The sequence below is a fragment of the Dama dama genome, chromosome 8, assembly GCF_033118175.1.
Source record: "Dama dama isolate Ldn47 chromosome 8, ASM3311817v1, whole genome shotgun sequence".
NCBI classification, from domain to species: Eukaryota; Metazoa; Chordata; class Mammalia; order Artiodactyla; family Cervidae; genus Dama; species Dama dama.
This window is the reverse complement of record NC_083688.1, coordinates 4285970-4299857: the sequence shown is the minus strand read 5'-3', so window position 1 is coordinate 4299857 and position 13888 is coordinate 4285970. Positions and strand designations below refer to the sequence as shown.

Genomic DNA, 13888 nt, shown 5'->3' with positions numbered 1-13888 from the left:
ATGAATGAGAGTAAACAGGCAATAAATGCAGGATGTAGACTCTGGAGACTTGGAATAATAGAATTATAACTCATAATATAAAATAACACTATTTTAAAAAGACAGAGTCACAAAAATGAGCAAACATGATTAGGCAGATATAAAAAGAGAAGAAACTAGATAGAATTCTGATAGATGTTAATAAAATTTAGGGACTAGAAAGTCTGTAACGTGTCTAATTGGAGTCCTAGAAGGGAAAATAGGGAGAATGGAGAAGAGTCATTATTTGAAGAGATTGTGGCTAAGACTTTTCCAGAACTGAAAAATATATGAATCTGTAGAAAGCATATGAATACCACATAGAGTAGTTACATTTTAGTGAAACTGCATAATATCCAAAAAAGAAAAAGATTTTAAAGTAGATAGAAAGAAGCATATTAAAACTACAGTGAAAGCCCGATTGTATTCTGTCAGTCAAAGTGTTACATAGATGACAATAAAAGATGGTGGAATAATTCTAGAGTGCTGAGAAAATACCAGTTAATCTAGAGTTGACTTCCAAATAAACTAACCTTTAAGAAGGGCAACATATATTTAGAAACTTAGTAACACACTTCTAAATAACCCATGAGTCAAATAAAAAATCATGAAAGATATTTTAAAAATATTTTTACTGGATGAAAGTAAAAGCACAAACCATAAACATTTGTGGGGTACAACTAAAACAGTGTTAGAGTGACGCTTTTAGCACTGAACACCTGTATGGAAAAGACGTAAGGTCACAAGTCATTAACTTCAGCTTCAACCTTAAAAAATTAGAACAAGGAAGAGCAAATAAAACTCAAAAGTAAATAGACAAAAAGGAAATAACAAAAATCAGAGCAGAAATCAGTGAAACAAAAGAATAGAGAAGAGTCACTGAAGTCAAAAGCTGGTTCTTTGAGAAGATAAAGTTGATAAACCCTTAGCTAAACTAATCAGGAAAAATAAAAGATAAGGCACAAATTTCTAACAAAAAGAGAGAGGTGACATTGTACGTATTCTACACATAATAACAACAGATAAGAGGATTTTATGAATAATCTTTATGCCAGTAAACATATCAACTTAGTTGAAATGAGTAAATTTCTTGAGCAAGAAGAAAAACAGATAACGTGAATATCTATGAAAGAAATCGTAGTAGTTAAAGGTGTTCCCACAAAAAACACTCAGGGTTCTGATGAGTTCACTGATGAGTTCTACCAAATGTTAAAGGAAACAGTAATGCTAATTTTGCAGAACTTTCATGCTAATTTTTTCAAAACATTGAACAGGAGAGACTATTTTCCAACTCATTCTATGAGGCCAGCATTACATTGATAACAAGACTAGACAAAGGCATTTCAAGAAAAGAGAACTATAGACTAATTCCTAATTATCATAGAGAAAATTTTGTTGACTAAATTTGTTGTCAACAAGATTTTCGCAAGTCACATCTAACAGCAACAAAAAAAGATAAAACATCATGACCAGGTAGGTTTATCACAGGAATATAAGGTTAATTTAAAATTATAAAACCATGCATAGATGTAGGAAAGATGAAGTAGTCAGAAGATCCAGAGTTAGTCCCTCTGCTGAAACAACTGTTGAGCTGGGACAGTTAGAATCAGCTATTTTCAAATTATGGAGTCTAGTGGAACATATGTACTACCAGAACCAGGACAGTGTTTGATGAAAAAAGAGTGGTAAATTTCAGGTATTTTGCCTAGAAAGCTACCAGCCTGCAGCTGTGTGGTAGACAGCAGAAAGGACAGTAGTTCTGTCTTTCTGATGCCAGACTGAGCAATAACGACCTTGTCCTCCAGAGACTGGCATTGTGTCTTTTAACATGCCTACCACTTCACCAAGAATCCATTTCAGGACCTTGTTGTTTCCATTCCTCACTCTGAAACAGCTTCTCAGATGGGGTCTGTTACAGAACTTAAACTGAACACATTAGAGTCTTCCCCACACCTCTCTGTTTTTCTCCTCAGATCCAGATAGTCACTGAAATTTCTGAAAGGTCACTGGCTGACAGCGGAGGTAGTAGTTCAGAGATTTCAGGAACCACACAAAGGAAGGAGTACAGTCCTTGTCAGAAAGTCACTAAATAAACACATAACTACATCAGCAGTTCCTAGGTAAAGGAGAGAATCTGATGTCCAGACTTAGCACATTGCAAGGTCTGGTTTTCAACAAAAAATTATAAAGTATGCAAAGAAACAGGAAAATACAGCTCTTTCAAAGGGAAAAAAGAAACTGACAGAAAGCATCCCTGGGGAAGCCCAAACATTGGGCGTACTAGACCAGGGCTTCAGCTGTGCCTCAGTGGCTAAAGACGACCACGAAGGAAGAAATAAAGGAAATCAGAATGATGAATAAGCTGAGAATACCAGTGAAGAGGTAGAAATTATAAAAAGCAACCAAATAGAAACTGAAAAGTGACAATAGCTGAAAGGAAAAATTAACTAAACACCAGCAGGTTTGAACAGACGAATCAATCAGTGAACTTGAAAATAGCACAGTTGAAATTGTTCAATCAGGAATCACTGATTCAACACTGATTTACTATGATGAAAATCCATCTTTAGTATTTGCAGATACACCTTTTATTAATTGTTTTTCCAATGAAATTTCTGGCATTGTTACATGAAACAATATCATTGAATTTTTTAAATAAAAATGTCCCTATAGTTGTTTATTTTTTAAAAACCTTTGAATTATAATAATACATATTGAAAAATTAATCCATTTAACATATAAAAGGCTTTAAAAGAAGAATTACTCAGTTTGAGGAGCAGAAAGAAAAAAGAATCGAGAAAAATGAAGAGTCTAAGGACTTAGGGGACAGCTTCAAGCATATCAGTATACCATAATGGAGCCCCAGAGAAGAGAGAAAGGGACAGAAGAAAATATTTAAAGAAATAATGGTTGAAAACTTCCCAAATTTGATCAAAGATATGAATCTACATATTTATGAATTTCAACAAACTCCAAGCAGGATAAACTCAGTTTCACAAGATACAGTGAAACTGCTGAAAGACAAAAACAAAGAAGAAATACTGAAAGCATCAAGAGAAAAAGTGACTCATCACATACAAAGAAGCCTCAATAAAATTAACAGCCAATTTTACCCCAGAAACTATGGTAGTCAGAAGACATTGGAGTGATATACTTAAAGTACTAAAATTTAAAGACTGTTTGTATATCTGCAATATTTCCTACAAAAAGGAGGACAATATGAAGACATTCCCAGATAAAAATTAAGTTAGTTAGTACACCTACTATCCTTAACTGAGTCTTTCAGGTTGAAGCAAAAGAATGTAACTCAAAACCATGCAAAGAAATATAGATAATTGGTAAAGGTAACCACACAGATAAATATAAATCAAGCATTATTTTGTTTTCTATTTGTAACTCCTTTTTGTTTACTGAATGATTATGATTTAAAAGGCAAATCCATAAAATGATAAATATGTGTTAATGGGCATACATTGTATAAAGACATAATTTATGAAAATAGCTGCGTAAGGATGATTTCTCATGGAATTCCCATAAGGCCCAGCTATTGTACTTCTAGGTGTATATCCAAAAGAAATGAAAACATGTGGCACCCTTATTTGAAGTCAGATGAACCTGGGTTCAGATTCCAGTTTTCTCATACTTAAGACTTTAAAATTACTTGATTTCTCTAAGCCTCAGATTCCTTACCTATGAAATGCTTACTATAATATCTTTTTATGAAGATTAAAAAAGAGATAATGTTTAAGAAGCACTGAGCATAGAGAGGAACTCAGTCAACTATGCATAATGTTGTTATTAATAAAAATGTTTAGAAAACAAGAAAAATGAGGCTTCAGAAAACTTGGCCATCCTTACCTTGACTTTTAGCTTTCTTCTAAAGTGGCTGGTGTAATGCCCTTTTTCTGGGAACCCTGTTACATTCTACAAGAGATAGTGATGAGCTGATCCATAAATTTGAAGCCCAGCCTTCTAGGTTCTAGGAAGATTAGATGGCTTGCACAGAAACACGGGGATTCTGAGGGATAAATGTTTTCTCTCCAGTGAAAAAGCTAAACTTCACAGCTCACCACTGACTTCTTTAGGCCATGGTAAAGACTTTCACAATTTTAGATCATTTTATTAATGAGCAGTGTAATTAATGTTTAACTTTGCTATTAATGTTAATTGCTGCCAGACCTCCAATTGTCTGTGTAGGTGTAGGGTAGGTTAAAAAGGTATTCTGTGTAGGTATCCTAACATCTAAGATAATGTTAAAACAAATTTGGAGAATGTTTCAAGGTTATGAGAAATCAGTTGCCTGTTCTTAAAAGAACTTAAAGGCCATCATCTTGTATTTTTGTATGTATATTGAAATGTGGTAGTTAACACATTTATCAATGTTGAATCAGAAAAATTGTGATACTGAATCATGTTTCTAAAGCTTTATAGGAATATGTTATTTAAAAGTGCTACGTACGTGGTAAAGACAATTAAAACAAAATGAATTTTTTTTTACAGAATTCCAGGTAATTTTTGATTTGTGGATCCAAGGAGGATATAGGAACATATATGAGTCTTCTATGGTATTAGAGAAAAATTTGTAAATAATCTTTAGTATTTTAATCTTTATGGGTTTCGCATAGAGAAGCTGTATAAAGCAAAGCATACTTATATATACTTCATGGCCTTATACCCTAGAAAATGAAATATCACTTTGATTATTGATTTTTTAAAAAAAATACTCACCAGAGTTACATGGCATCATTTTTCACACTTGGATTCAGAATGGTCAGGAGGTGTTTGAAGGACTTGACAAAACTAAAGCTGTAGAGTTTTTGACAGCTGCTCTGTGACAATAGTGATATTAATCATAGGCTGCAGAAGGGTAGTTAAATTGTCTCCTTGCTGGTACACCTGCCCTGCCTTAGAGCTGTGTCACCGCTGAGAGCAAGGCTGACGCAGGCAGGGGTATGAGGTTAAATGAAATACGAGAAAGACAAACACCGCCTGATTTCACTTACAGTGGGATCCACAAAACAAGTAAAAACCCATAGATCGAGCGAAGAGGTAGGTGGTTGCCAGAGCAGAAGGGATTGGAAGGAGTGAAACAGGTGAAGGGGGTCAAGAGGTACAAACTTGCAGTTACAAAATAAGTAGGTTATGGGAATGTATAATGTGCCGCTTGGAGAGAACAGTCAGTGGCATTGTACCGACTTTGTAAGGTGACAGAGAATGACTGGGCTTACTGTGGTGGTCATTTCACAGTATATACAAAAGTCAGATCACTGTATTGTACAGTTGAAACTAATATTGTGGATCAGACATATTGAAAATGAAGACTGAAGCTCAGAATGATTTGGAGGAGAAGTAAGCTTGTTTGTAAGGAGAATCAGAGATACTCAGTATAAAAAAAATGGTATATTCAGAAGAATAATGCATTTAGAATCTTTCAGAACTATAAATACAGATGGGCTTCTGCTGATCATTTTGATTGCACATGAAATAGAAGAGATAGCCCATGACTTTGTTTTTTTCACAGGGTGATAATAATATTGAATTATTTTAATATGTTTAACTTTGTATGTTTCAGAAATTGGACTTTTTAGAGTCTGACAGTTCCTGTTCCTCCGAAGCACTTTTGAAGAAAGAACTCTCTGCCGAAGAGCTGTATAAGCGACTCGAGAAACTCATTATTGAGGACAAGGCAAATGATGAACAGATCTTTGACTGGGTAGAGGTATAAAGACTAAAGATTCATAGTCTTTTATAAAGTCAAGTAAAAATATTCAGAACATAAGCCATTTTTTCTGGATTTCTCATTAGTCTAGTATACACACTACATTTTGCCATTCAGAAATTTCCCATTTCTTTCTCATGTTCTCACATTTTAGATACTATCCTGGATAAAATTAATAAATATGTAATTATTATAAAATATGCTGGCTTACCTTTTCATAACATACCTTAATGTCTTGTGTTGTAGAGTCCATTTATCATGTCTGTATTTAACTTGTTACTATATTCCTTTAAATATTAACTTTTGTTTATGTAGATGTGTTTTATTTGTGCACATTTTCATGGAATCATGTACTAATCCAAGTTGAAAGAAAGCCATGGGGGACTAATCTAGTTCTCTCTGTCTTGTATAACTCTTGTTTTGTAGTCCTTCTAATGGGTTGTTGTTTCTTTAACCATTTCCAGGCATTGAGAAATAATGAAGCTTCTCATAATTTTTTTAACCTATTTTCCCTCCTGTCTATGGGATAGTCTATCACCTCGCCTGATTGGGAATATTTTTTTTTTTTAAGTAAATTATAATAGTCAATAGGATATATTCCTGACTCCTCCTGTAGGTTCTTTCATTCCTTCTTAAAATCTTGGTATCCAGGCCCTTGTCTGATTATTCTCATACAAACATAACCTGCATTTTGAACATGCTTCTCTAAGTGACATGTGTAAACTGAGTGTGATCATCAGCTGTGGTCCAACAGTATAGAGTTAGGTGGCACTTCAGCATTTTTTGCTTTCTTTTTTAACACTGTGCTTCTGGCAGGCTCACCACAGTGAACCCAGACCAGTCCATTCAGTCTTGTAGTATCCACTCATTTATATTCTACAGGTTAGTCATCTCTTCCATCCCAAACTTACACATTTCTTTTTTGAGCCAAAATAGTGTTTTGAACATTTATTTCTATTTAGATCTTAAATTAGACACTTTTTATAAAAGTCTTCAGGACATTTTCGATTCTAACTTGGTCATACATTTTGCTTGCCATCTTTTTCACTTTGCACCCTCCTTGCATTGGATTGCTGTGTCAGCGTTGCCCTCACTCCAGTCACAGGGAACGTGTGTGAGTAGGGTAGGCCCAAGGACACAGCAGCCTGCTTTTTAGGACCAGATCTCGTCGCCATCCTGGTGGACATTTCAGCTGTTAGCTTGCTTATTACTTCACATCATTCCTACCATCCAGTTTGTCTTTTCATCTTGCCCACAAGGGAGTACTATTATAGTTTGTCAGATGTCTTGCTAAACCCTGGGAAAGTTACAGCTTTATCCATCGGAGCTGCCATATGGTGATCATATCAGAAAAGGAGAGGAGGTTAGTTTAGCATGACTTGGGTGTTTTTGTCCTTATTTATTCTTAGCATAACCGTCTCTTTCCTCTGTAAGACTTTTAAACCATTCATATGATAGTTTGTTGTAGATTTTAGGATAGAATTAGTATCAGGCTTTCTGGTATATTATTGACCTCAGATACCTTCTTTTATGTTTTAGAAGTCAGGTCAATATTTGCATACTGAACATCATTCTCTTTCAGCGATTTGGTCTTTTATTTCTCACATGTTGCCAAATGATGCTGTTTTTACCTCTTCATCCATGTTGGGCCCTATTTTCTTAAATAGTAGTATTTATTTAGCTTCTTCCAGGCCAACAGTTATTCTCCTTAAAAATAAGACAAAGGGTAAATTTTAATGAATGTAAATGATACCTAATAAAGGTGAATTTTAAAAAAGGATCAAGGAAACAAAAACATTATAATGGTCACTGAGCTCACAGTACATCTAAGGTGTTTGTTGCTGTAAATCTGATACTAGTACTATACAATAATCTGATTTTGCTTATTGTTTCCAATTAGCAGACCCATTTTCCGTATTGTTCTTGCGCATTTTTGTTAATATCTTTGCTTCATCTTTAGTGTTCTTGATACTTTTCTTCATGTATTTTCTATTCTTGAATACTAGAATTACAGTGTCTGGCTTTATTTGGTAGAAGAAATACACGGTTCATTTCTTTAAAGTGGAAGAAACAGTCAAATGGTTTCGAAGGGTTATTATCTATCAGTAATTACATCTAGCTAATTTGTTTTTCTCTGACTCTACTTGAAATCTGGATCCTTTGGGGATTTTATACTCAGCTGAAATAGCTCTACAGCCTGTTTATAAAGTATTGTTGAGCCAGAGAGTAATGGTGTATTTTTATTCTCTCATTTATTTAAAAATAATTGTTCAGACTTTGCAGAAGTAATTTCCTGGGCTAGACCAGCCTTGGCTTCAGTCTGTATATTATTTAAAGTGGTACATGAGCATAACCATATAAAACATAAACCATCATGAAATCTTTTCTACATAGCTCTTACCCCAAGTTATTCTCAGCCTTAGCTATCAGCAGTAGCACCACATGTTTCTGTCCTGTGGGAGGAGATCAATAGCGAAAGGTGGCCTGGCCCTCTATGTTCAGCTCTGCCAGTATCCTGCAGAGCTAGCCATCTGACTTGTTAACCACTCTTAACTCTGCTTTCAAGAAACCACCAGTTCCTCCCAAGTGATATATGTGAGGTTAGGTATTCAGCAAAGAGAGAGCTGCTGGTTAATATACATCAGTTCTAAAATTCATAAGCATTAAACTGATCTCTAAATATCTTTGAAATTCTTAGCTTTGTAACACATACCTTTTTAAATGGCATTTTAATTTTTTCCTAGCTGGTTATTTTAAGAATGACTCTAAGTAGAAAATACTGTGCTGTGGTATTCTAAGCTATTAAAAGAAGCTGAGATAAGCATTAATTCTGTTCACAGGCATAAGGAACATAAACTCTGGAAAATATTTGAAACACCTGCCTAGAAAATGGCTGCTTTTGTGTGTTTTCTCCTTTTGCTTCCCATCTGGTTTAGTGTAGTATTTTATATCAAAAAGATAAGATCTTAAGAGAAAGAAACTAAAAAATAAGTTGGAGGTTCATTTCCTCTATTTAACTTACCTCAGAATACATGTTTTTGCCATCCTTAGAAAAGAGGAGCAGTTATCTCACCACTACCTGAGGTGTTTATTTGAGGTAATTCTAGAAATTAGCCTCTAATTCACATTAAAATTAAGATGAAAAAGCAGCGTTAGCACATCTAAACATAGTTGCACACTGCTGAGCAAAGTAGGCCTTAAAATACTCTGTAGTTGCGGAATAGTTGTTCTTTCAACTTTATAGATTTGGAAAGATCATCTTAAGATGGTTTATTTATTGAAAAGGGAAAATGCTTTTAAACAGTTGCATTTCCGAATGTATATAGTACACAGCACTGTTTAACTGAATGAACAGAGGATATGGAGTGGTAAGCTCCCCGGAAACAAAATACCGCTATGTAGAACACTCTCAGAAAGAAAGAACTGGTGATAGCCAGTATTTCCTGGTGAATCAGAAGACTAATTTTTACTAAAAAGTTGAACATGATCTCATGTGCCCTTAGTGCAAGATGAAGCCTAGTTTAGGGGAAAATAATACCTCTGGTGTGCCAAGGGTACATTTAACTATTCTGTTTACTTTTGATTGCAGGCTAATCTAGATGAAAGCCAGATGAGTTCGCCGACATTCCTTAGAGCTTTAATGACAGCCGTCTGCAAAGCAGCTATTATAGGTAAGTGGTATTTCTGAAGGCAACATCTGAAAATCCCCCCTATGTCCACTGCTGATGATAACGGGTCAGAGTTTATGTTGCCTTTACCGGCGGCACTGTAAAGCGCAGTTCCTGTGCCAAACAAACGCCGTTTCTGCCGACAGTGCCCGGCGGTCCTGGGCCGCGGGTGCAGATAGCTGCTCTGCCTGCAGCGGGCCCAGCTCTCAGAGCCGCTGTGGGCCTTCTGCTCCCCAGGTCAGCAGGGCATCAGGGCCTGCTCCTGCGGTGGTCTGCTGAGTGTGACTTTTCCTTTCCTTTTCACTTCCAGCATTCAAAGGCTCCACTGCCTTCCATTCACGAGTTAAAGTGAACAATTTGAATATTCTTGTCCAATGTCGATGAAGGGCTAATCTCAAAAGAAAAGCCACTTTATGTAAATTCATGTATGAGGAAAGAAAATACCAATTATTTCTCCTGTTTTATGTTGACCTGATAAGACAATATTATTGAATGTTTATGAATTACATAGATAGACAGGATTCTGATTGGTAGAGACTCTAAACGGTCTGAACTGCACGTAGTTTTTACTAAGATTTAACGAGGTCATCCACTTGGCCTGTGACTGAAGCCCACATTTCTGTCACTGAAATAGAAAAAAAAAATCTATCAGCTGAAAAGTTGTTCAGAATCATTATAGAGATAGCTTCAAAATTCAAGATTTTCTGTCAGATGAATTTAAACACCTGGTGGTGTTTGCCATTGTCACAGCTAGTCCTCATCCTGCCTGGTAACGGGGCTTCCCAGGTGGCTCAGGCCTCCTGCCTGCCAATGCAGGAAACATGGATTCAATCCCTGGGTCGGGAAGATCCCCTGGAGAAGGAAATGGCAACCCACTCCTGTATTCTTGCCTGGAGAATTCCATGGACAGAGGAGCCTGGTGGGGTACAGTCCATGGGGTCGCAAGAGAATCAGACATGACTGAGTGACTAAACAATAACAACAACTGCTAGTAATAATACAACAGGTCTAATTCTTTTACCCTTCTTAAGAGATGTAAATGAACTCTCTCTTTATAATTTCCTTTTTAATGTTTTTATGGTTTGGAATGTCATGAGACCACTGTCCCTGTTTAATTATGATTAAAGATAAAGAACTGAGTGCACTACTCGTGAGGGAGCCCAGCACTCTAAATATATCCTCCTCCATATTTTTGTTTGTTTTTTGTTTCAGGAAGAATTTCATGTATTCTCCTGGTGGTCTAGTGGTTGGGACTTCGCCCTCCAGTGCAGGGAGTGTGGATTCGATCCCTGATTGGGGAGCTAGGATCCCACATGCCTCACGACCAAAAAACGAAAACATAAAACAGAAGCAGTATTACAACAAATTCAATAACGTTGTTTGGTTTTAATTAAGATTTTAGAAAATTTGGCATTTCAAAATATTTACCACAGACCCCCTTGGTTCCTCTTTCCCTGCAGGGTCATGTATGTCTTACTGATTCAAAAAACTGAAAACAACTGTGTGTGTTAATGCTCAGTTCTTCTGTCTCCTCCAGCCGACTGTTCGACCTTCCGAGTGGACACTGCTGTTATCAAGCAGAGAGTGCCGATCTTACTCAAATACCTGGACTCAGATACAGAGAAGGAACTGCAAGCACTTTATGCACTACAAGCATCGATAGTAAAACTTGATCAACCTGCCAGTAAGTTTACCTCTTCGTCCAGTTAACTCAACTGATGGGTGAGGGTAACTTATCCAAGGCAGCACTCGAGAGATGGTTTGATGGGCTTTAAACAGTGGGAAATAGAAGAATCCCTAGTGACAAAAACTCAGCCTATAACTTTGATAAACATGAATGTTTTTAAGTGGTTGACTTTTATGAGAAAATGACAAGACTAGTTTATATTATTTATATTAGGAGATTTAATCCTCATTCTCGGGCACGTCTGTCTTATAAGAATCTCTGCCATGATGGAAATGTATCTCTGTCATGCAGTACAAGACAGCCATGAACCACTTGTGTCAGTCAAGCACGTAAATGTGGCTACTGTGACTAAGGAACTGAACTTAAAACGTTAAATGTCAGTAGCTCCATGTGGTTAGCGGCTACCCTATTGGACACTGCAGGTCTAGGGCACGTGGCATTAGCGTCTGTGCATTAGCGTCTGTGCAGTACAGTTTTCCACCTTCTTGGACCCAGGCCTTAATAATGAAAGAGGGTGATACTTGTCAGAATCCTCAGATACCCAACAAAGACATGAAGGCATTTTAGACTAATTTTCAGTTAAGAGTTACAGTTAAATCTGGCTAACCAGACAAATAAGGTAACTCGAACACCCAAGTGTTAGTGATCTGGTAAATTAAGTGAATCGTATTAAATCTTGAAAATTCAGTTGAAACTTCTGAAAGTAGACAGTAAGTATATGGCTATTTCAGAGATAGCACTGAAGTAATTCTTTGGCATTTCCTTAGGTTGTGGCTTCTGCAGAATTTTTCTTCTTGGCTAGTAGTGCTAAATCCCTTTGGGAAATAAAGGGAGGGATTGGAACAGTCCTCAAAGTATAACTGAAGAGATATTCTATCTATAAATCTGTCCTTTTTGAAACAATGATATAAGCTGAGTTTCCATGATGAGAGTAAAGCAGAAGACTAAAATTGCCCAGATCATCTGGGCACTGAAAATAATGCTATCATTTCATTGGATAAAATCCAGATGAGATGGTTTTTACCCATGTTTTTCATATGAATTGTTACTCTCTTCATTTTGAAAACAACATTAGAGGAGAGAAAGTACATTCTGCCTTTTCCTCCCAAAATTTATAAAAATGAGATGGTTTTATCGTAAAATCTCAAAGAAAATGTATCAAAAAGAAAGTTTAAAAAAATTATTCTTGTATTTTTAAGTATTCAGGTTGAAAACTATGTAACATCAAACAGCTCAGTAATATCAGAAAACAGTTCAAACTGAATAAAATAATCGGAATAAGAACTAGTTCCGACTGCCTAAATTTTTTCTCATTCTTTAGACAAATGACTTTGCTCTTAGGCTGTCAGGAGGGAGTGTGATGAAGTGACCCCAACGGGGCGTCCTGCCGGTGAATTCCATCCCTTCCCTGGATGGGAGTGCGGCCTCCTCACAGCCGCAGTGCCCCCAAACCGATGGTTTCCTTTCACCTCCTTGCAGATTTGCTACGGATGTTTTTTGATTGCCTGTATGACGAGGAGGTGATCTCTGAGGATGCCTTCTACAAGTGGGAGAGCAGCAAGGACCCCGCAGAGCAGAATGGGAAGGGCGTGGCCCTGAAATCTGTCACCGCCTTCTTCACCTGGCTGCGGGAGGCAGAAGAAGAATCTGAGGATAACTAAAACTTCAAATACACAAAAGAAAGAAAAGAAACAATTTAAGTATTTTTTTAAAAAGTTTCACGTCTTCGCCAATCACAGTGCAGCAAGGCCAATTCTCGCAGAAACCCCCACGTGTGCACGAGTGGGAGAGGGGAAAGAGAAACAAAGGTGATCATGGAGGAAAAAGGTACTGGAAAAAAGTAACCTTCAAACCTGAGGGCGGGAGCACTAAAACCAAAATACATGTATTATTTATAGAAAATATTTTCTGTTTTAATCTTTTCTTTTTAAACGAGGACTCATACTTTAAAAAAAAAAAAACACATCTGTTTAGCAAAAAAAAAAAAACAAAAAAAAAGTTGAGAACTTTTAATTTATTTTAAGGACTGCAAATGCCAGTGTAATTTTTTAATTTGCAGTTTCTGTAAACAACTTGTATAATAGAAAAGCAGAGAAATAAATTTCCCTCCCCTTCAGATGCACCTCACGTTTGTTTTAAAGCATAGTATTTAGTCCAGATTTGAGAAGGTTTGGGGTGAACAAGGTAAGAAAGATTTTTTTTTTTTTTTTGGCATCAGATCTTTCTGCCTGCCTCTCAGCTTGCTTCAGAAAATAAAAAAATCACAATAGTAATAAAAACATACATAACCTTGGAACAGAAAGAAATGCTGTGGACCAGAGAACTCCAAGAATTGTTTAAAAAAAAAAAAAAAAAGTGCTACCCTGGGAAAAGTACTCTTAATACTTTTGAAATCTTTAGAGCAACTTTAAGGCTTGTAAATACATAGAACAAATATTTAAAAAAAAAAAAAAACAAAAAGAAATTGACTCAGTACTATTTCTTTTCACTTTCAAAATATAAAGAACAAAATAAAGGCAAACATTGCAAGTTTAAAAGAAAGTCAAGTGGCTTCTCCTTTTGACAGCTGCTGCACGTGCGCCCATCTCTGGGAGGTGCTGTCTCACTCCGGGTTGTCTGATCCAGATCGCTTCTGAGGGGTGGGTGGGCGAGAGTGTGTGTCTGTCTGCAGTTGGAGAAGGCAGGATGCTTTGTGGGCAAAGGAGGGCACTCATGCTTGGGTGGGGGAGCTTCTCTGAAGTCCAAGGGATGCTTCTTTCCAACACCAAGCAAAAATACATCCTTGGCAGGAACAAA

General features: G+C 36.5%; 1 protein-coding gene across 13 annotated transcripts in view; it reads left to right on the top strand.

Annotated features, from left to right (window-relative positions):
* Nucleotides 1–13633, top strand: part of EIF4G3 (eukaryotic translation initiation factor 4 gamma 3) — a 220991-nt gene extending 207358 nt beyond the window's left edge. For all 13 annotated transcript variants that reach the window (XM_061148102.1, XM_061148101.1, XM_061148099.1 and 10 more), the window contains 4 exons: nucleotides 5591–5737; nucleotides 9327–9408; nucleotides 10943–11089; nucleotides 12572–13633. In XM_061148102.1, coding sequence (XP_061004085.1) covers nucleotides 5591–5737; nucleotides 9327–9408; nucleotides 10943–11089; nucleotides 12572–12753 — 558 coding nt within the window. In that variant the 3' untranslated portion in view covers nucleotides 12754–13633. The remainder of the gene's footprint in view (nucleotides 1–5590; nucleotides 5738–9326; nucleotides 9409–10942; nucleotides 11090–12571) is intronic.
* The last annotated feature ends 255 nt before the right edge of the window (nucleotides 13634–13888 follow it).